Below are 24,493 nucleotides of genomic sequence, written 5' to 3' on the forward strand. Positions count from 1 at the left end.
ATTCTTCCTAACCCTTGATGTAAGTTGCTTCGACATCATCAATTATGTTATGTATCAAATGGAAGTCACTATATTCGATCTGTGACACTGAGATATCCTTGACACTTTAGTTAGATTTAGAGGAAATATTTACAAGCGAAATTTTCATATTTAGCTAGGTATCTAACAAACTGGTATTATTTCTAAAAATTTTCAATGATTTGCTGCTTTGTTAAAAATTATCTCATTATTTCTTAAAACATTGAAAGTAAAACATTTACTAAATCTATAGAGCTAAGCGTACAAGACGAAAAGAAGTTGTAGTTCGTTAAGGTAGGCCAATATTCAGCAAAAACTTTGCAACAAATTGCAGTTATTAAGTTGATATTAGTATCTGCTTAATGGTGTTTCATGCAAATTTATCTTACAATATACATGAACGTATTTAATGTATAGCAAAATTAAACTGTGATAACCATACGGTAGATTTTTAATTATCTGAAAATAAACCTTTGATTCGAGGTCTGCCACTTACAGACAGTCGATATAATTGTAGGAGTATTAATTACAGTATAGCATGCTTTTACCAGGCATAGAGTAATATTTTGATATACCATATTAAATCTGCTGAACTAGCTAAAACGACTTAATAGAAGTCAATTCACACTTGCTAGATATAAGAATTAACTGTGATATAAGCCAAACGACTCGAAACTAATTATAATCGATGGGTACAGCTAAATTATTAAAGACTTTAATTATGGATTTTGAGTAAATGAAAGCAAACTATTTAAATTCCCTTTTCCGTGACGTACTGGTACTTCAGGCATTTTGATAATTTTTCTTTAACTGTCTCCCTATGAAATGGAAATTGAACCGAATCTCTCATTCTCAGTTTATGGGTTTAAGAAAATCCATTATCTTACAGGCAATGCCAATTATTTAACTAGCAGCATTATGATGCAATTCTTACCAAATTGATAGCTCGATAAAATAGTATGTAGAAGATTTGCTAAAGCCATTAAAAGGACTATGGAATACCGAGAAATACGCACCAAAGCCTGTTTCGACATAAAATTGAAATGACTATTTTGTTGTGTTGTTGATATCCTTTTATAAGGATCTGACGTTCTGCATAAAGTAAATTAAATCTCCAATATCTAACTGAAATAATATACAAAGAAAAACATATACTTTTGAGATGCATCTGAAGACTAATTGAAGAAAAGCTGTAGAAAGTTAAAATGAATCATTCTGGAAAAGGTCTACGATTCTTCTATAAACTAATCATGTGATGGTATCATACCTCCAGAAGCTGACATTCTTTTAGTAGATAATCCAATCCGGAGCAGGAATAACCCCAGACTGTACTTGAGAAAAGTCCTTCCAAGCTCTTACTGACAGGTAGGAAACTCTGATTATCAAAATCATGTAAAACATTTCCAAAGGATCCATGCAAACTCTCATTCACATAATATGCATACTTTTTCTGAAAATGAACAGAGCGGTAACTATAACTATTTGCAGTATTGGGCAGTAATTAACGCGAAATTTGCATTTGCACGTATGGATTATTCATAATTCGATCACCTGTTCACCTGAAATAATTGTTAAACAGAATTAATTTTTCGTTATATGATGGTAATAAACTCAAATTTTACGTATTACTTAAGAAAATTTTTAAATAATTCATACCAATTGACATAACTTACCTTGAGCAGTAAGTTCTTTTGCGTTAATTTCGCGCTTTCCAATTACGTCCATGACCAAGTGAAAAGCTCTTTCGGCAAAATATCGACCTGATTTTAAGAAAATTCTATAACTGTCATTCCTTGATACAATATATATCTACTTTCTACAGTGTATCTGTTTAAAAATGCAATCAAAAAAGGCGCGAATTCTCATTATATTATTAGAAATAACTATCAAAATTATTATTGATTATAATCTCAGTATACCCGGCTCTGACATAATCTTAACTTGATCTTCAATAGGAAAATACTCGTCCAAGGCTTGTCTAATCTTAGCGCAAATCTATATCGAGAAATCATTTCATAAAGATCGAAAATATTTCATGAAGACGTTTTTTAATTGCATATTGCAAACAAACAGTTTCAAATTTAGCATCAGCATATCCAGGAAATCCACCACCAATATCCAAAATGTCAAAATTATATCCGATCGATTTCTAATACGGATGTAAAACAAAACTACAGATTTAGATCAAATAAAGAGCGAGAGTAGAAGAATATTTTATTTACACCATAATGGAATGCTTTTCTAGCCAGCTGTATGGCAGAAGCGAAAATTTCGCCGTCATAACGTCCGCCACCTATATGAAAGCTGCAACCGAAAAATTTTTTTAATTAATTTAGATCAGGCAGCTGAAGAAATGAATATCTGAAATACCGCATTTGATTTTTTTAGCATTCTGTTTTTATAAACGCAATATCGATATCAGTGACAAATTCATATTTAATAGAACGTTAACAGAATGCGGAATACGGCAACATATCTACCCTATCCCAACTACGTTAAGTTGCAGATCACGAGCTACTTGAAGTTGATTAGGGCAATCTTCAATATCGACGCCATACTTTTCACTAAGCTATACAATTAATTGAAAGAAGACAGTTATCTGTTTTAACATATTAGTCCTTAAAGACTTTAAGGTTACACTTACATGATATAGAGTACCAAAATCATCGATCTTAATCCGTAATAACAGTCTGAATTAGTTATTAATTAAAATTTAAAATAAAAATTTATACTTAAAGATAGATGTAGTACACTCTCTTAATTAGCTAAGAGTTAAAGCAATAAGAAATTACATATAAAATTACTTTGCTTCCGGATAGCATCGCTTGATTTTATGTAGCTCTGATACGTTATCGAAGGTCATTAAAGCTATTCCATGGCGTTCTGTAAATCTTAAATATTAGTTAAGAATCTTAATCGAGGTTACTATAATGCCTTTCGAGATATTTTACTGCAGCGTTTCTATTTGCTCTAATTAAAAGTAGGCAAGCAGAAGGTTATAGGCAATAGCGCTATTATTGCTCTACTTATCAGGACTTACTTCAGGTGAGAAATTTGTTTACAAGGATTAGCATAAATAACTTTACTGGAATGGGCGCATATCTTAACAATGGCTTCCATCTCGTTCTAGATACATTTGTTAAAGTTGTGACTATTTAAATCAACTTCGTAAATATTGATTTTTAAAATTCCTTTAAATCATGGTTTTACTATAGCTCTACCTTACTAGCGGCATCAAAACCAACTCCTAATGCATTAAGTGTTGCTAGCAAATTTATGTCGTTATTACACTTCACGGCTATAATCAGAAGCAAGGAATTTCGATAATTAAATTTGCAATAAAAACTCAACAGCTGTATAATTTAGTTATTCACGACAATAAATTTAGAATATCCCTAAGCCTACCATAGAAAGGCTGGACACGAGGCAATAAGGACATCCACTAGATAAGGTTTTAATTACAATTTAAAATGTTAATACGTAGTAATTTCACTGTCTAGAACCATACTTAGTATTAACGTAGTTTTTTATTAATATCGAATAGAATAGTTCAGTACTTTTATTCGATTACGACCGGTATTTATTAATTTATATTAATCTACTAGATATTTTGACTATTTTTGGCCAAACCTATTTCGTAAAAATATCTAGCAAATATGCGTATAACCCTTAATCGCTGAAAGTTTACAGTTAATTGCAGTAGCGTATTAGATTTACATACTACAGACATTGCAAAAGTTTTCATGGTCTTTGGATTGATATTCTATCGCACTTACTCTTTGAACTTTATAAATAACATCTCCGATATTGGCTATGTAAAAAGATCGATCATCATCATCCTTACAAACATAAGTAGGAAGCAGGTAAGTGTCATCCGAGAAGCTTGTATACTATCCTTTAGCTCGTACATAGTATTTAGCTTTAAATATTTAGTATAAGAAATTAATTAAGAATTGATTCAAATCCAATTACAACGATAAAACTTACTATACGGTTAGTTGCGATCTTTTGGATGAGCTGTCTAAGTGAAAATTCAGGTAAAATGTTTAAAGCGGAATCCTCATTCATCATTCCTTAGTTAGTGGCAAACGATATCGCTTGTAATAGTCCTACAACAAAGCAATTAATTCTGAAGCTTATTAATGTTAGTTTCTACTATAGCGATATAGATTATCGAACTGAATATCCTCAGTAAAGGTGTTGATCATTTATATACAGTCAATCAAAACATACAGTTTTATAAATTACAAGTGGAATGTCCATTTTTCAAAAGTAACTTTAAATGTTCTATTACTGATACGAGTCTTATTATCTTCTAGGCCTCGTTGGCAAGTAAATTAGCTCAATAGCTGCGGTACTAAGATTAGTTCCTTAATTAAGAAGTACTTCACCATATTATCAAGTAAATACTTTTTATTTTTTAATTACTCAAATTAACACGAACTTACTTTCCTCATAAAACCTGGGACTCAATCGACTAACTAGGCAACTCAAGGAGTTGAGCTAATCGACCCTACGCTTTTATTACGCAGTTGCTCATACATAATATACGGTGCTACCTATGATTTTAATCACTTGACTTAATATGATACCGAAACATTGACTACGCATACCACCTACAGGTTAATGTAGTTTAATAGTAACGAAACCACGCTATTGCAACATTTATATTAACATCCAATACATAACTACAACAGCCAGCTTCCGCAATAAAGTGCTAATTCTAGCGCTACTTTGAAACTAGTCGCTTAATAATTGATCATGTAAGGTAGCGGTTAAAATTGTTTCTTACTAAAAATTATTATTGAATATTGCCGTGGTAAATTTAGACCAAGGAAATTATAAACCGGTTGCTCTCAAACTATCGACTAAACTCTTTCCTCCATTCTCACTTAAGGCTACGGCTATAGTCTCTAAAATTATTCACTAGCAGTATTCGACTATCATAAAGCCTAAATGTATTCCTTGACACTGTTACCGTTTAAGTACGAAATCCAGTCAATTATTGATTAGGCATTTCGCAAATTGCCTGGATTTCGTACTTGGACTATAACAACACCACCAGTTCACTCAGGTCGAGTGCCGCCATCTTACTTATGATTAATTCTTAATCAATAATGATCTCAGGCAGACAAAATATAGAACTTTCATTGCAAAGTTAAGAAAGGTGTAGCTATAATTAACCAAAATAAGAACATAAGCTAAAGTATCCTGAACTCAAAACAGAGCAATGGTTGAACTAGCCTAAGTTCTTTAATACGTTTTGTTTTTAATCTATCTACGGTAATAAAGTAGCCTGCTACAGCTATTAGGCTCAAGCCATTAAATAAAACATTTTTTTCAAGTAGATTCTCAATATAAGATTCTATAGCCACCTTCATCGTTACAGCATAATAAGTCACGTAAGTCTTAATAAACTGTAGCTACCGCCACAACAACGTATGATATTGTAGTGCAGCCCCAAATATAGCTTAGATTACTATTATAAGACTGTACGAGAATAACTTAACTTGAAAGCTAGAGTGTAAGATTGTATAAGAGTCTATTTGTACAAGATGTTTACAGTACGTATTGTAGCGAATCAATTAAAATGTTTATATAAAGATCTGAGATATAAATAGATTTGCGCTAAGTATGTTAGTACTGTTAGTATTGTATTGTAATGCTTTAAATAGACGCGCGAATTATGAATAGATTGCGCGATAGTAAATTTAGATCTGATCTTGCGACTTAATGGGCAAGACAAGATTTGTTACAGTAAAAGCATTCTGTAACTAATCGTATATAAATCGTGAATTTTGCTGTAATAAGTAGATTGTCAGATTGTCAGATAGTCAGATAGTCCTTGGTAGTTAGACGAACCTAACTTCTGGAATAAAGTGAAATTTGCAAGAAACTGTATTTCTTGATTTATTGTTTTGAAGATCACTTTATCACAGATACCCAGTCATCAACAAGGAAATTTAGATAAGTTACACAGGTATCATTAACAGTAAGCGACTAACCTAACCGAAAACCATTCGAAAATATATGCTACTACGTCTCCTCTAAGATCAGCCCCAAAAATGTAGGTAAATGTACCGTTGCGCTTTCTTGCTTTGAATCTCAAGAACAAGGAAGACGGTGTACTGTAAGTGATTATTATTTTATATCAGCGATACTGATTTGGTTACCAGAACATTTTCATTTTGTAATAAAACGTATAGTTTGTTTTTGAAACTGACTGATAAAGTTTGTATAGACCATTCCCCTCTATCTTACAGTTAACTTATTACATGCCGGTACTAATTATAAATTCATCTACTGTATGCAACATTAATAACAATCGTATCATCAGGCAGCCAAAAGTGGTTTATTCGATTTCCATCAGTGCCATTCTTAATGTAGTAAACTAAACAATGTAAAGATTATAATTATCTATCACATTTTATTTCTCGCATCATCGGAGGTAAATTTACAAAGGTTACAAAACTTATTTAGTAGAGGTAGTTCAGATTCGATTGTGTATTCAACGAGATTAACCTAAATGACAATCCGAGATTAAATCTATCTTAGCGGCAACGATATCAAATTATTAATTTAGTAATTACTTGTAGCCAAACATCTCATATCAGCTAATGTTAAAATCATGCATTGTTGCTAAAATGGTAATAAGTTATAACACATTAATTTGAAAGTTCGAAGCCGTTAAATGATAAAGTGTCTTTCCTGCGGTTGAGAAAAGAAGACTAACTTTGAGTAATTTTAAATTATTCTCAGTTTTAGCCTGTTTTATTTTGTTCTGGTACTGCGACTGTTGTATAAATGACTAGAATTTCAGCGTAGTTCTAAGCATTCTTAGTCAACATAGTAATGCTTCAGTTGAAAGCTTTTTTGATTGAAGTACCTCCAATTATATTCTATATTGTAGCTAGTTTATTTTAATTTATATCGGCTATATTCGGGCGTATTATTCAAACGATTGAACGATCTTCATTAAAAACTTCATTTACGATATTGATGAGCTAATATGATTTATCCCGTAAGAAGCATTCCTTCATCTAGAGTGGTGAAATATATTACATCACTTAATGTTTCAAATATATTACCCAAATATTAGCTACGAATTCATTGAAAATCTTAGAGGAGTAATTTCTCGAAACAAGCACCCCCAAATTTTAAAGCTTTTGCTTCTTTAAACTACTGAATGGATTGAAAACGATGCATATTACATCATTACCGTAACTCTACTAGAATATGACATTGCGAATTGGACGTAACAACAACATCAGCTCTCTAAGTAACGAATCCTAAGTAACAGATACACCTTACCATGCTGCAGAAATTATCTAGGTAAGAACTAATACAAGCAAAATCAACACAGAATTTACTTTATCAACTCCAGTGATATTGAGATTTATATCATAATTGCATATTTAACGTAATCAAACAAAGTTGGGATTACGTGGTATCGACATGTCCCTACTGCATTAACTTGTCGATACAAGTATATATAGTCAATGTTACTACATCCAACTGAATTATGTAACAGAATTCTTCGCTATTTAATAAAAGCACGCGGTAAATAAGCGATTCATAGCAGCAACTGGTTATATAGTTATGTAGTTGATTAATCATTTGATTAAGGAGTTATTCAGAATATAATTTAGCGCTCCTTTAAGAATTCCTAAAACATATTTTGTTCATATAATAAGTTGACGGAATATTTGCTGAGGAAGTCGTCATAATATTGCAGCTGTTGAGTTATTTACCAACGTAGTTAAGAATATTATAACCAATTTATAAATCAACTTCACTGATATTATTGAAATATGGCAATAGCTTGTCTTTCATAGCATCCCTAAATTTTGGTTAGAAGATAGAAATTTACATTTCTTTATCATCTAATTTTTTGACATTTCGATTTATGTTTATTTTACTTACCAAGTCTTGCGATCAATAAAGTGATACACCGAAGCCTTATCAAGACCATTAAAACTTGTGTGCAGAGTCAATGCATAGGCTCCCATATCTACGAACGTTTAACTAAAAGAATTAGATACTGCATATCAACAACTGGATAAGACCATATATCAAAAGACTCGCCTTCCCAACAGATTAAATCGCCATTTTCTAGCTGCAAAATTTATAATATTAATGGATTAATTTAATTGGCAGCAAGTGAACAGAATAATGGGGTAAAACAAGAAATTACTACATAAATTAGAACGATAATTACCTCAGGAAAGTGACATTATTCTTGAATGCAATCTATCCCGCTGCAATTAGAAGCCCAGACACTGCTTAGATATTGCAAGTCACTCTTCTTGCCCAAAGCTTGCAAAGAAATAGTACTTTTTTTGCGTAACAGCGAACCAAATGAGACATGCAAGGCATCGTTTATATAGTACATGAATCGTTTCTAAATCAGAAAATTAATTAAATTTTATCATTAACATTCAATGATCATACGATCACCATTATTTCAAATTATACGCAATATTCATGATTATAGATTAATACGAACTGATTCTGTATTTATGCTCTTAACTTCCGAAGTTTCTGCTATAATTATTTAAAGTCATATTAATTGCCCATCTTTACCATTAACTTATAGTATCATTATCAATAGAAAAATGCTAATATCAACTTAACATCTTACTTCTACTGCACTTCAATTCTCGCTTGCTAACAACGCTCGCGGTCAAATGAAAGGCAGATGCTGCAAAATAGCGACCTAACGGATTTAAAACAGTAGATATTCTTTTTTACTTAATCATGTCAAAGAACTGAAATAACTCCAAATCTACTTGCATCTATTACAAGCAAAAGCCTAATGATCGCTATAAATGATACTCTATATGAACTCTATATTACCTGCACTAGAGATAATTTTAACGTTACTAGCAAGTGGAAAATGTTCATCTAGGGCCTTGTTTACATCAACACATATCTAAAGTATTAAATAAGTAAAATTTTAAAATTGGTAAAATTATTCGCCGATCTAAGTAAATATATAAAAATAGGAACTAACTTTTTCAAATATAGAATCTGCGTATCCCGGAAACCCTCCACCAATATTTAATATATTAAAATTATAACCCGCAGATTTCTAAAAGCATATAGGTTGTATGGTGTTATTACTCTGTGTTATGAGCCAAATGGTAAATTATTTTTATACTCATATGCTGTGAAGATTAATTTAAGCTATTAAATTCACCCCATAATTAAAAGCCGTCTTTGCTATTTTAATGGCAGAGATATAAAATGAAGTGTCTGTTCGCCCATGGCCTATATGATAACTTTAAAGTACAATATTTAGGTTTATTAATTGATCCAATACAATGCCTTTGCTTTGAGACACGACGATATTTAAGCAAAGACTTTAGTTTACTGTACGTACTGTAGGTAAGTAAAATAAAATAGTAACGATTTAGCAACATAAAGCTTAGCATTACTTTCTCTACAGATACAGCATTGATCGCGTTACTGGCTATATTAAAAGAGGTCAAGTACTTGTGACTTCAAATCATTATTTTCATTTAATTCTATAAAAAATATAATTTTATAATTAAACGTGGAAAATTATGCCATCTTTTACCTTATTCCAACAACATTTAGTTGCAACTGTTGAGCAGTTTGTAGGACACTCGAAACATCATCTATTTCTACACCATACTTTGATCCAAGCTAAGTAATGTTTCAGTGTGAATTATAAGTTAAATTGTTAGTTCCTAATTTGCTAAGCAACATCTTTATAAATGGTATAATCTAATCTTAAACGAAGTTTAAGCCTTAGCACGACTCATTCACGTTATATTTGATCTATATAGATTAAATAATCCTCTAGTATTTCATTCAATGGGCTAATTTAAAAATAGTTTGGATACATAACACAAGACCGAAAGAGGCACTTTAATTATTTTTATCCTTCATTTATAGCTCTTATATCCTGTAGTTACATGCATTTTAAAAGCGAATTAAATCCTAATCCTCTCACTTTTTCAAATATTCTGATAGTAAAATAATTAGCTTACATATAATTGTTATCTACTCATTTACATTAATGAATCATTTCGTATGATTATCTAACTGTAACCGCTTACACAGTTTCCTATACTATTGATGTTCTCCAATATGTCGCAATCATCAAATACATCACTACATGTTCACTTAAACTTCTAACTCGTATTTCTCTCTTACCTGATAATGAGTATCAGAATCGTCAATCATTAAACGTAGAAGTAATCTAAAGATAAAAATTACATGAAATAGTGGAATATTATATTGATAGTTTATATCATTGCACAACTATAAATAATAAAAAGTAAAGCAGATCACTTTGCTTCCGGGCATAATTTCTTCATTTTGTACAATTCTGATACATTATCAAATGTCATAAACTGAACTTTATGACTTGCCGCAAATCTACAACAGCGAGATAGCCGTGTTAATGCCGTGACTGAAATTTGACTAAATTATGGCTTACGAGTATTTAGTTAACTTAATTCGACTATGCTAAACAATAATCAAGTACTAAAAATTTATACTAAGAATTATTTATCTAATTACGTATATTTTCTTACTTCAGATGAAACCTTGGCTTTCAGGGATTAGAATAGAAAATTTGATTTGCTCTTGCACCAATTTTTATAACTTTTTCTATTTCATTCTTATAAATGATAGATGGCATTTAATTTCATAAGCATATTTCTCTGTAAAGAGCACTTTAAAATATTCGTAATGATTGCTACCTTGCTAACGGCAGAAAAGCCTACCCCTAATAAGTGCAATGTGGTCAGCAACATCATGTTATCATTGCACTTTATAGCTAAAAACGATAAAATCGATAAGTATTTGGTTGATAGCAATTTTATTTAGTACGTATGTAGAGAATGTCAATAAATTCTGTAGTGTATTTAGAATATACTGTAACTATATTCTACTCTTAAATATAGACATGTTGTATTGCTCTTATATTTAGACAGATCTACAGTCCGCTTACTCTACATTCATATATAGACTACTGTATTTAGTTATTACGGTACTCGCTGTTTTCTACAATCTTACGCTATTTTGTAACCTGTTATGGTATATGTTGTATCTAATTCCACAATTCTATTCTCTGCATGTGCTCTATCTTTAAAACTATAAATACCGGCGATTTCTACCTCAGAGTTCATTAGCCTCTCAGTTAGTCTTCTAGTTAGTCTCTCACAGTCTAATACTTCTACTCGTTACTCACGACAGCTTGCACGCTGATCTACCGTAACTACCTCACTGTACTTCACATTACTAACCTACAATAAAGCATAACTTTTATAAACTCTTTGTTGTAATAATTGTAAATGGCGACTAAATCTCAATCCTCTGAAATATCGAACCCTCCATCACAATAAATTCCATACCATAAAATTGCTCTATGCGAGGCATTAGTTATCGCCACTATCAGCATCAATTTTAAATTAGAAACAATTAATAACCTTTATTAACACAAATGTTGTTGATCGATTTATACGTAAAGTATATTAACTATTCCCTTTCAATCAAGCTGAAGTAAAAAATAAAGGCCGTAGCTAGTTAAAATTTTAAATTAGCAAATAATAACTGAATCTTCAATTGCCATATGTAAGTTCTAATTTATGCCCTAATTCTAATGTTATGCTAACAAATTTGAGAGGATGATCTCATTTAGAACATGTAAAAACTAAACTTCTAGTATGTAAGCATGCCGAACATCATGATTAAATTATACAAAGTACCTTGTTGACTTTATGGACCGCATCGCCAATATTTGCGATAAAAATGGGCCATCATCATCATCCTAGTGCATTAAACATAAATAAAAAATTGATGAAATTTTTGTGTAGAAATGTCACGGTACTCCGTTACTAATTAAGTAACTGTTGTTTAATGAATGCTTATGAATAGATAAGATAAGGTTATGTGCTATGCTTAATGCGCTTGTAGCTGATAATAGGATGGTAGAAATGAGATAAAAATAGAAGTTGTTAACAGTTAGTTTACTGCAGGTTTGTAAGGTGTGTTAATCTCTAAAAATTGATCTGTATATGGACTAAGGTTAAGCGTCTTAACACCTGATAGCTTGTAGCTATCTAAGTCTGAGAATATCGACATGGATATTTAGTAATGGTATTATACCAATTAATGTAACTTGTAAAGCATGAATTCTCACTCGTTAATATTGGAATTCACTGTAGAAACCTATTTAAGCGCGTGTGTTTGTAGAATAAAGAAAGTAATTGCTCAAGAAACGGCAAGACTCATATCGTGAAGAATAGTGCAGTAATTAGTCAGTTGTCTGTGGAGATCAGCCGAGAAATCGAGTTCTCAAATACTTCTCTCATAGAAACTGAAAGTACTGGGAGAAATAGCCCAAGTTTTAAGTAACTACACTAGAGTTCTTTACTTTCCTTTGCCACAAGTGAGGATTGTGACAAGAAACTAGCCAGAAAAATCGGTAAGATCTATAATAGTGCACGTAAACGATAATATAATGTCTTAATCCGTACATCACGTCTGCTTACGACTTTAGAAACAAGTTTAGAAACCACAAAATTAGGTACGATTTTCAAAGCGGCGTTTTCGTCTGACATTTTGACTTGCAGTGAAGTAGAGCTCTAACGCAAGAACGATCAATAAAGCGACATTGTAATTGCATAACTGCATTTATAAAATCACATTTAGCCGGCACATTCTTCTGTTGCAATACCTTAGAGAAAGTGTAACTTACTCTTTCTTACATTTACCTGACAGATCCACTAAGGGACATTTTATGCATTGTAATAAATTGTACTTATAAATTATATTGAAATGCTGTCGGGTAAAATCTCTACGGAATTTATGTTAATATAGTACTTTTTCCTGAAACAGTTATTTTGAAATGTGCTATGACATTCTAGACCCCTGATAGGCTGGCTATCACTTAAAAATTGTAAAATCAAAAACAGGGGGTCGTAGGTAATAGTATAGATTCAAGCCAGCATTGATTTATTTTATGCAAAGCAATTAAATAAGATACAGCCTTAAATGTTCTATCCAACTGTAAAATAACAGTGATTTTAGACTACTGGCCACGTTTGATATGATATATGCAAGTGTCGTATCTATATTTATCTGATGATATATTTAATAGCCCATAATTAAAGACTGTAACAGTAGAATTTATGCTAGAATACAGATGGCTATAAACAGTAAGATGTTGAACTACTAATAACGTTAGAAGTAGAAATAGAACTGTAAATCATACATTAGGATATGGTTAGTACATTGTACTGTACTTCGAGTGGTAGGAATAATGTCTACGTAAATATTGTAACTGTTTCCATATTGGATTAACGATGGTTTGCTTTAAAATAGTGTTCATAAAAACAACTTGATTATGTGTAAAATAAGATAAAATGTTGCCATGTTGAATGTAGCTGTGAAGGCTATAGAGAGTATACTCGTATAAACAGGCGGCATTAGATTACCTGATTGTTCTTTCTAGAAATCTACCAACAAGTTTTGAAATAAAGCGAAATTAATAGAGTGTAATTTAACGCTTGATCTAACTGACTCTTACACACCACTAGTGACAAAGTAGTCTACACAGGCCAATGATTATGAAGAACGCCTCTTACTGACTTGAAGAGTCGAGCTTGCTGTATCACCAAATAAATCAGTTCCAATGACCGAATACTATAGTATAATTATAGCTTCGCCGATAGTGTAGACGAGGTAGTCAGAGATTTATTAGTATTTATTACTGAACAAATCTTGACAATCAAGATTATAGTCTTGACAATTTAATAGCAATTGACAAACTAGTTGACTGACTAACCGACTAACTAACTAAAACGTGGTTATACTGTCTATCTTAAGTTAAAATACTAAGCAAATAAGATTGACTTGGGAATCACCTTCAAAGACTAAATTTCCATTTTACCTTTTAGTAATACTAAGGTTCAATAGAACTAGTTGGTCAACTTTCATACACACAATATTTCTAGTATTCTAGAAAAGTACTATACCCACGCGTACTTAACTTACTTATAAAAGTGCTAATACGTGAGATCTTCAAAGATTGATGACTTACTTAGTATCATTTAAGTATAGCATTCAAGTTAAGCATGATCAACGATGCCCTTAGCTAATGCTTACTCACCTTGCTATTTCATCAATTTTAAATTCTTTTTTTCTAGCTAAGGACAAAGTACACATCCATAAACAATTATGTTAGTGCCAATGGAGCAAGCAAAGCTAACAATCACAGTGATCAGTAGCGTTACTTGATGATAATCGCGAATTCAAATTAGCTGGTGATAAATAATACTACTACTAAGATTGACCTGCATTATTACTTCTACATACATCATCCGGTACGATACAGTAAGTTACCAAATCTAGTTAATAGCCAACGGTACCCTAAGGTACCAGCAATATGGAGATTTAGAGTCTGCTTGGAATGCTTGAATAACTTATGATTAGTATTGAAAAGATGTCATAGTTAATTGCCGCCATCAATTGTTCATTAATGAATATATGCCACATATATACTGATGCAATTACAAAGAGATTAATAACGGTACTTAATCACTCAGTTTTATCCTCTTTGTTTAAGTAAGGTAGCAGAATAGGCTACTGTCATATACAAACGATATAGCATAGCTTGATCAAAATCTGTCTAGTTTTCTTTGATCATATTGAATTACAGTGTAATCGAAATATCTTACAACTTTTCTATCTAATCTAGTCTAATTTTCACAACATAATTGGTTCGGGTAGCTAGAGTTTATAAAAGCAATTAATTACAGAATTTAAGAATGGCAGAACAATATTCAATTGAATTAAGAAATTAATCTATAAAATATCATAAAAGAAAGTTTTCTTCAGAAGACGATTAGTTATAAATACTGTAATGTATTAATTTAGTTCATCCCTTTATAAATATTGGCGGAAATGAATGGGTAATCTTTCAACAAGAAAACGTATGTAGGAATGTATTTACATTAATTTATGTATGACGTTATGTAATGAAATGAAATGTGTAGAGATCAAGCTACGAAACTTTAACAAACTTTGATTCTACTTTCGTTGCACTCCGGTCGACTTAACGCTAATACTTTGACACCAAATAAAATTTGGGGAAATAACCGAACAACAATTTATTTCAAAACAAAAATGGAGAGAAGTATAAACCGAACAACCGCACAAATACTTAGCTTTAAGTATTATTAAAATAAATGACAGACTTAAAAACTGTCAACGACCAAACAACCTTTCAAAAACAACAATGTTTTAACTTACGACAATTCGACCCCGAAGGCCTTTTAAATTCAACAAGTTCTTCAAATAAAATCTTCTTCTACTCTCCCTCTAAATTTTCTAATTGCACTATCATTTATTGGCTTCGTAGAGCCGTCAGAGGTATTTAAAACTAAACATTTGCTAACCAATCGCTCTTAAGATCCGTTTTAGAAAACTACTTTGCACCATTTAAGAAAACAAAAATCATTCAAAGTTCAGACACAATTTACCCTACGATTCCCTTACAAAACACTATAAAAGTAACAAGCTAACTATAAAAATACATCAAACTTCATTTCTAACATAATTTCTATCATTAATACACTATAAAAGTCTAAAAATCAACCTTTAAACATCAAGATTTAGTCATAAAAACAACATTCTAACTACCTAACAATCAACACAACCTCTACCAATTTCCATCTTATTTTCTATTTTCCTCACTAAATCTCCTAATGTGACTTCAAGTCACGTCATAAAATTCCAAAGTTTCAAATTCATAACAAAAAGTCCAAATCTCAAAAATCAACTCTTACGATATTTTTCATGAACAAAAATCCAAAAATTAAAACAGAAAAATTATAATTCAGACATAAAATAAACCCGACCGGTTCCAAAACAGGAAAATTATATCGGACACAAACCCGACCGGTCCCAGAATCCGGAAACTATATCGGACACAAATCCGGAAAAATTTGCTTTTTATGAAGATCATAGTAATCGCTTATCAAAAAAAATTTATATGACTACTACGACTACTTTTCTGACACATTAGTATCGCTTAGTATTCGCGAGTATTGACAGTTGATGTTTTAGCGTCAGATTGTACTGTAACTGTACGAGTATAGACTACATTACAGTACTTTATCGTCATGTTATAAATCCCCTTTCTCTAAGGATAGGGTTTTGCTACTAAGTCAAATTCTTTTACAATTTGAATAGACGATGAAACGCCCTTTCTTTAGATTAGGCATTTGCTCTATAGGGCTACTTCTATGGTAATCTATATAATACCTTGTAAAATAATGAAGAAGAAAAGATGGCGACAAGATGATTTGGCAGGGTAAAACTTAAAGACACTATCACTTTCTAGGTATTTTCTATAGTAAAATAATACTAATTACATACTAAAAAAACTACAAAGGACCCTACTTTTAGTCCTTTTACTACAGTTATACATACTTAAATAGATAACTTCATAGTTTTATAATAAATTCTACGAAAGTACTGGTAACTACTGCTTCTGTCGATTTACTGTATATTGAATAATTCTTCAATAAAGTTTGGGTTTAGTTACGTACAAGAGACTAGTGTTGTGTTCCTGTTTTCTCCGATAATAGGAAATCATCCGTATTTAGAGTCTTACTATAGAAAGATGTCAGGATAATAAGAAATACCCTGATCTGTCTAGTTCTATTTAAATGTATTAACCCTTAAAGAAGGGCTAAACATATTAGCCAATGTTGTGTTGTGGTACCAAAAATCTGGCTTTGATATTATGCCAACATTTAATCTTAAGGCACCAATCCATGCATACCAAAAATTAATTAATCGTACTGAAAATGGAAGGGGATAATAGTAAAATTTCTTTGTAAATTAATTCCTGATTGCAGATTGAAAATTTAACGTCAATAACTGGCAATGGTAGAGTTAAAAATTTCTAGATCTAAATTTATATTTCATACACTATTAGTATACTTGATAGATGACATAAAAATAACACACCTGAGATTTAGTTGTCATCTGTACTCTAGCATAGAGTCTATACCACTACAGCCTATAATTATGGCTACCAAATATCTCTTAGGATAAATATAGAAGTTACGCTACCGCACATTATACTAAACATTGCTAACAGTCTGCAATCACAATACTAAGTTACATTAGAATGATATAGGTGAGTAGAAATGGCATACTTTCCTAATAAATAGCCTAGCTATTACTAAAATCCTGTCAAAGTATTGTATCTTAAACATTTAATTTCTGCTCCCTTCTTGCCTAACAGTATGAAAGATTTACAGCATCAAAGTAACGATATTTAACATTAGAATATGCCACTTCGCTTCACTCATAACGATTTAAGAATGTCATCCTACGAACAGAGATTGCAAATAATCAAGTCCACGCTTGTCAAATCATAAAGTTACTTTTTGTCCTTTCAGTAACCTAGTATTTGTAAATAAAATTGTAACCAAGTGCATTAGTATTACCCAAACACCATCTAATTAAGACTGTAATCTTCACAAAGTTCTCTTGTAATTGTTTTTATACAGATAAATAAATCTAGAAACCGTTATAATCTATGGCCCATTTTGTATCCTTGACCTTTCTCACCACATATTATTGTCTTATTGAATGAAATTGTAATTTCTTAATGTTAAAATGGTAATGTTATTATCGTCATCTCGCTTTTCTACTAAATCTATCAAAACCATTAATCATAATAATCAAATTTTGACCAAAATGGAACGTACTTTAATTATTGCAAGTAACTTTTCCCAAATACTTTTAGCACTCAAGTTATGTGCCGAACCTATTGAAATTACAGTTAAAAGCATAAGTCTATTTAGGTAAACTACATCTTGCATCACAGCCGTCTAATTACTCTGTCTTCGATTTTAAACAAGTATTTTCGTTTCACTTACACGTAGTAGAATGGATATAACAGGAGAATAGTATTGTAATGAGTCAATTATTATTGAAGAGAAAATCTCCTTATTCGGTGTTTTACACGTCTATATTTGCTATCCAGCTCAATTTAAATTTTATTCTAAAATAAAATTAAAAATGAATAAGACAATGGAAAGGATAGAGTTTAATTGCCTTCTACTCGTGCCACAAGTAGCCTCTAATATTTCACTAGAATGTGTTGATTAAATGTAGTGCGAAACTTTTCTATGTTAGCTTGTGAAAGCAAGTCGTTAGTCATTATAGTTTAAATTTTCATCTACTAATAATAAATAAAAGCTAGTCTTTCATCATTGTAGATTAAAACTCTATCGTTAAGAGTGTAGTCTAATTTTGCACATTAATTATTAAAGTTTCAGTGTATTCCATACGTAGTTCATAGTTATAATTACTAAAAAATATCATGGGACACGTTAAAATTGTTTCTATTCTATATTAATTCTGTTCCTTTTATTTTCATGACGTTAGCATTAATCTCTATAAAAACTCTCAAACACTTAAAATGCTTTCTCGCCATTCCTAGTGATCTCACTAGGATGCAAAGTCCGCTACTAACCGACGGTAAAATTTAAATCAATATTGTTCATTTTGGCTATGCATTATGTGGCCGTACAGCACAAGGTTTCGGCTTCAATCGTATCCTGAAAATTCATCAAGACTTTTAGTTATAATATGGAATCCTGCAGCGTACAAACTACCGTACTCAAGAAAGATGTGTTTGTAGTATCATCAATCCAGTTTATACCTAATGTTTCTCTTATTTCCTTCTAGACATTGAGTATTAACTAATTTTAATGTTGTACCCACCTGTAGGATACAATTCATCTATTTTCCGTCATCCATTTGCATAATCATAAATCGATTTGACATTAGTATTCCGCTCATGTTGTCCTATACACAGATCAATCTTCCTTAATGCTGTAGGATAAAACAGATTTATTTCACATATTGTTTACACCATGGTACATTCCCTGGGTACTGAACAGATTACTGTATTCGCTTCGTATTAGACACAGATTAGTGCATTGAAAAGTGTGCTGTGTACTGATCAATCTTATTTTCTTAATGCTTGAAGGGCAAAAGGAATAGTGTATCACGGTAACATTTTTGAATTTTGCATACGCGTATATTATTCAGTAACCATTTATTTTTTAGGGTAAAATCATGAACTACAGTATATTAATAGACTATCCTTGCAAAGCTGTGCTGCGATCAGCCAAGTTTTACCCGCTATTTGCTCTCATTTAGTTAACTGCCAAAGCAGAAACGATTCATAAAAAAAAAAAGCGTTGTAAACGTCAAAAAAGAGTAACTGATATACTGTAAGTGATTAACCGTCATGATAACTTTTTCGATACATCACAGGTATAGTAAAATCATTCATTGGTAGATAATTATGTTCACAATCATTAACTCAACTTCGTTGAGGTCAATATAACGGCTTCTAGTTATAAAACTGCAATCGTATTGATCGCCATCTTCGATGTTGTCGATGTAGTCGATGTAAATAGCATCACCCACGAATTGTTCTTTCAAAGCTTTGCTTCCACTCATAATACAATTGGCAATGGTGTATAAGTTCAATATTTCGTTAATAAACACTTTTTATTACTGTTACTTTAGCAATTACAACCTCATACAGTACAACAATAAACCTTGGGATTGGATTTTCATTATCTAGTTGCATGCATGTAATCGTCTATCATGAATGAGCAAAATAAAATAAATAAAAATGATCGTGTCTCTCTTACTAAACTATAAAAGGCTACAAAATGTTTCTATTCTCCTCTTGTAGAACACTTTTTAACTCATTAGTTTGTTATTACTCTTGAATTGTAATAGAAACAGCTAAATTCTCATTCTCTCGATCGGCTACCAACTCATACAGCCAATTAGCATCGTAATCAAAGGCCTCGTCAATGCCATGGCACTGCTTCACTATTTTCTATCGGTACTTTGCAAGAGTTAATAACGCAATGACATTAAGTTTCGGCAGCAAGCTATGGACCTAGAAGGACTGATTAATAAAGTGATATGAACAAGAAACGAAACTTCCTGTCACATTATTCTCGGCCACTTTATCATATATTAGAATCGTAAAGCTATTGTAAGGTTGAATCTAAGACTTTATTTAGAAAATCATCTTGTTGATAATGACACTCTTAAATTTCTAATTTAAAAATGAACACACTACTATAATTCTTCTGTTTCAATGAAACTTTTTAAAACGTTATTGCTATATATCGCTAGGGAGTAAATTGACGTCATGGAACTACGTGTTATCGCAAAATCTTGAATATTAATCATATCCTTTAACATGATATCACCTTAGCACATGATGGGCAGAACGCAAAAATTTTTAAGTAATTAAGTATGCGGATACGATCTTAAACACTAAAAATGCGAACCTGATATTCGCTCTTAGCTTTACGTCTATAACAGTAGCAATAGAATAAAGCCATTCATTGAAAATTCAACGCCGCACAATTAAGGAAACAAGCTTTCTTACCCTATTTTACCACTTGTAAGCCATATAAAATTATTTAAAGCATATCCATTTCACAATAAAAATAAAACGCAACGTCAAATACTAACACCAATAAATTTACTTCATAGATAAATCGTTTCAATCAATTTTTGTTTCATTAGCATATTAAAATAGTATTCTCAAGATGTAATAATCTAATACAAATAGGATGTATTCAATCTAAAATTTTTTAAAGAAATACACTTGGTAAGTAAACTACTAAATAAAGGTTCTCCTGTTATTACATAAAAGTTACCGATATGAAGCATTAGCTTAATAATAGTGATGATTATGTGCGAAGTCGTAATCGTTATGCCAAGTAATTCTAATAGGAGTAAAATTCACAAAGAAAGATGGCTGAGTGAATTGCAAACTATGATTACCATTAAAATGTTTTCATCCTTTGCAAGCAAGTAATAAAATTAAACGAACAACATTAGATGCTAAACAGAGAAGTAGACGATGCAAATTGTTGCTTTAAATCTTAATAAAAAAATAATATTGAATTCTATGTGAAAAATCTATAACACTATCGAACGTATTGAAGTAGAAAATGATACACCACACCATATTATGTGAATCACATAATTCAGCACCGATAGAGCACTTAAAACTATGTACAAATGCAGTGGGTGGAACACGTACACAGTGAATATATCTACGTGTTACTTAGTTTCCTTTTGGTTCCCTTTTCATTTTCCCTTTCCGCATTTTCTAAGATTTCTATCACTGGCGAATTAATGGTAGATAGAACCTCACAAAATGCATCAAATGCTCGATTACCACGTTCCGGTAAAATATCCAACAATTTCTCCATTTTCCTGTGATAATAATTGTCACAGTTTATATTATCTACATGATAGATTTTTACAACTAAGCTATATCATCGTATCGTATTGCGGACTTACTCATAATCGGTATGCTGACATACAATGATTTCCTTTAGATAAAGTGTTAGAATTTCTCGACTGTATAAGTGATTACAAATAGGCTTCACACTTGATTTACATTCCTCAATAATTTTGACGTAGTGGCTGCGTAAGATTTGTTTATGTATTTCCAACATTCCAACTCCGCTGATCTTATATTTTGGTATAGTTGACGCTGAAGTAAATAATCAAAAAATATTTAAGTTAATTATTTGTCGCTTGTTGAAATAGTATAAGATATTCATATTTTCCTTATAGGAGCTACGATTATAATTTTCAAAGAATAACTCAAGTTAGTCCATAGACATATTGGCAACTTTGCCTAACTAACCACGATCTTCCTCAGTTAACGGCATGGGAGTGTCCTGTCCGTTATCGCTAGAAGCATCGACTGTTAAATCCAAGAGATAAAGAATTATTATTAAACCAATTTATAAGGTTATAGATTTCATTTAATAAATTAATGAGTTCGATCCGCCGTACAATAAAGTACATACTTTTTAAAAAATTTTACTGAATATTTTGTCTATTGTCATTACAGTTATTTTAGTTAGTAAATTTATGACAACATCGTTTCAAATGTATGAGCGCTATTATTGATAACTTATCGATTGAATTAGAAATTAAAGTTGAAATATTATTAAAGCAATTTGTTACTGTTTAATAGATCAATAAAATTGGTTATTCATGAGAGTTCCAATTAAGCCTACTGTATATACTGATACATTTCATAAAGGAATAATCAGCTACAAAAGATTCGAAAGACAGCACCGTATTTGTGGTATCACCTGCAATATTATCTAACCAAAACTTTAATTGGTTCGAGGAAAACCAAACATATTGACATTTAGGGCAATCCAGAAGTGATTTATCATCACTTAAGTCATCTTCGATATTTACTAACTCTCCACAACGCGGACACTTAACACTCACTTTTATTCGTATGTGACTCATATTTGGCATCCATTTAGTAAGAACGATTCTTAAAGCTGATTCAATTACATCCTTAACATTGAGCTCAACGGCTGTTTTAGCTTGTAAACTTCGGTGTCGATAAACTAATTGTAAGCCTATGACCGTTGATAACTTATCGATAATCAAATTAATACCAGGACTAATTCGAAATGAAGCGCAGTTTTGATATAGTTGAACTCTGCTATTATTCCATCCACGCTTCTGCAAACATTGAGAAATCAAGCAGTAAAAGATATTATAAGAAATATAGGGTAACTCCTTCTCATCAAACCCTAAATAGATGTATTTCGATGTGGTGCTATTCGATGGATATAATGCATTACTCTTAGGTCGTGTCTTTAGCAGACAAGGAATAAGATAGATACGATCTTTTCCTTGTAATTCACTTGCTTCACAAAGAATATCGTAGTGAGTCATAAGAGACAATACGTATTTTCTTTCTTCATCGTCTAAATTAAATTTGCTCCAAACGTGTCGAATGTATTCTTCGCTTATTTTGCCTGTATTCTGAATCTTCTCGTAGTCACACCAGTCATCAGCATGAGAAGACTTGAAAAATGAAATTCGAATTAATGAACAAAACACCTCAATTAGCCAATCAATATCCGATACGACCCAATTACTCAGAATCTCGTCTTTATCGCAATAGACGATTTGTCCGATACTATGCAAGTAAGATAATAAACTATCTAACTTCTCGCCTTGCTTAGATAGATGATGTTTGTCTATCAAGTCTTTAACTTGTGTTTTAGTCAGTAACTTCTTTATTGTTTTATCTTCTCTTTCTCCACGAAGTATTTGAATGATTTCATACCATCGAACTGGAATAGGATTCGTTATAAATGGTAATTTTTCTGCAATTGTTGTAAAGATTTGACATAACTGTTTACGTGTCTCGTCTCTTAGACGTTGAGTTGCTTCGCTGTTATCGTTGCCATCACCATTCATAGCTAAGTGTGATAAGTATAGATGTTTGGAAAAGGCCTTATGGCCAAATTCACGTGATATCTTGTTATAAGCTGCTTGTATTTTTCTATTTTTTTCTTTTTCATTATTAGCTACAATCTTATCTGCATGACTACCGATGACAATGACAATAGGCAATTCATAATTTTTACCATCGATCGTAATCTCATTTCTAACATTACCCTCTAAACCATCGCTTAACCTCTTGCATCCATGTACAGATGATAACCATTCATGCATTCTTGCATAGTAGGTTATATCTGATTTTGAGTTGTTCCTTTGTTGTATAGCGTCATTAATCTCTTCAGCGATATTAAATACAAGAACATAAATACTATCACACGACATAAATGGTTGATGTGTAACGTGATATTCTGCCTGATCTCCGAAGTCGCACAATACAGCATGTAGATTGTCTATTTTTGACTGCTGTGATTTATTACATTCATTACTATCTGTATTTGCCTTTTGTATCTCAGAAAGTTTCGGTATAAGTTTGTTATACTTGCTGCGAAGTGATTCATCGAATACATTCGTTCTTTGCGATTTCATATTGGATAAGGTCTGTCTTGTAACTTGTAAAGATGGCGATTGAAAAACTGCTAACCCAACTTTACTATCAGCGAGAGTGCCCAATCCAGTCTTCACCATATCACCAGTATCGAATGTAATCAATTCTATTAGCGGATAATTACCACTAGCTACTTGTGTTGGTGCTTCATTAGCCAATAGTGACTGCTTAATTAGCACTTTGAGTAAAGTTGTTTTACCTACATTTTCTGGTCCGATAATCATAATTCTTATAAGATTGTTCTTACATTTTCCTTCTTGTAATGCGCAAATGAAATCGCGAAAATAATTCAGTCCAACTGTGTTACGAAACGAGAGTTAATATGGAGGATGAAATTCACAAAATTTGTTTTCAAATTAAAAAATTATACAGTATGTACTGATTTTCATTTCAACTATATCTTGCATATTGTGCAATCTTTAACAAATTATGATAAATTATCATACAGGAGCTGATAAATACTGTTTTGTCAAATATTTTCGCAATAGCATTTATTCAACAACTTATTACACTTTATTATAGTATATTTAA

The 24,493-nt window shown here is 31.6% G+C and overlaps 3 protein-coding genes across 3 annotated transcripts; all 3 read right to left on the reverse strand.

The window, feature by feature from the left end:
* Nucleotides 1–801: 801 nt before the first annotated feature.
* TRIADDRAFT_60920 (uncharacterized protein) lies at nt 802–4,086 on the reverse strand (the record flags this gene model as incomplete). Its single annotated transcript, XM_002116868.1, has 16 exons — nt 802–836; nt 953–1,040; nt 1,286–1,468; nt 1,570–1,577; nt 1,692–1,778; nt 1,938–2,013; nt 2,090–2,167; nt 2,241–2,322; nt 2,499–2,587; nt 2,663–2,708; nt 2,823–2,909; nt 3,059–3,144; nt 3,240–3,316; nt 3,424–3,460; nt 3,795–3,857; nt 4,006–4,086. 16 exons carry the CDS (start codon nt 4,084–4,086, stop codon nt 802–804), a joined length of 1,203 nt encoding a protein of 400 aa, XP_002116904.1.
* Nucleotides 4,087–7,797: 3,711 nt separating this feature from the next.
* Nucleotides 7,798–12,614, reverse strand: TRIADDRAFT_60921 (uncharacterized protein; the record flags this gene model as incomplete). Its single annotated transcript, XM_002116869.1, has 10 exons — nt 7,798–7,858; nt 7,942–8,029; nt 8,660–8,734; nt 8,875–8,950; nt 9,032–9,109; nt 9,456–9,519; nt 9,599–9,687; nt 10,201–10,246; nt 11,760–11,821; nt 12,546–12,614. 10 exons carry the CDS (start codon nt 12,612–12,614, stop codon nt 7,798–7,800), a joined length of 708 nt encoding a protein of 235 aa, XP_002116905.1.
* Nucleotides 12,615–19,816: 7,202 nt separating this feature from the next.
* Nucleotides 19,817–24,186, reverse strand: TRIADDRAFT_60922 (uncharacterized protein; the record flags this gene model as incomplete). Its single annotated transcript, XM_002116870.1, has 6 exons — nt 19,817–19,939; nt 20,403–20,427; nt 21,184–21,342; nt 21,430–21,625; nt 21,782–21,841; nt 22,239–24,186. The coding sequence occupies 6 exons, from the start codon at nt 24,184–24,186 to the stop codon at nt 19,817–19,819; spliced, it is 2,511 nt and encodes an 836-aa protein (XP_002116906.1).
* Between the last annotated feature and the right edge of the window lie 307 nt (nt 24,187–24,493).

Source organism: Trichoplax adhaerens, genomic scaffold (assembly GCF_000150275.1).
Source record: "Trichoplax adhaerens TRIADscaffold_18 genomic scaffold, whole genome shotgun sequence".
NCBI lineage: Eukaryota > Metazoa > Placozoa > Uniplacotomia > Trichoplacea > Trichoplacidae > Trichoplax > Trichoplax adhaerens.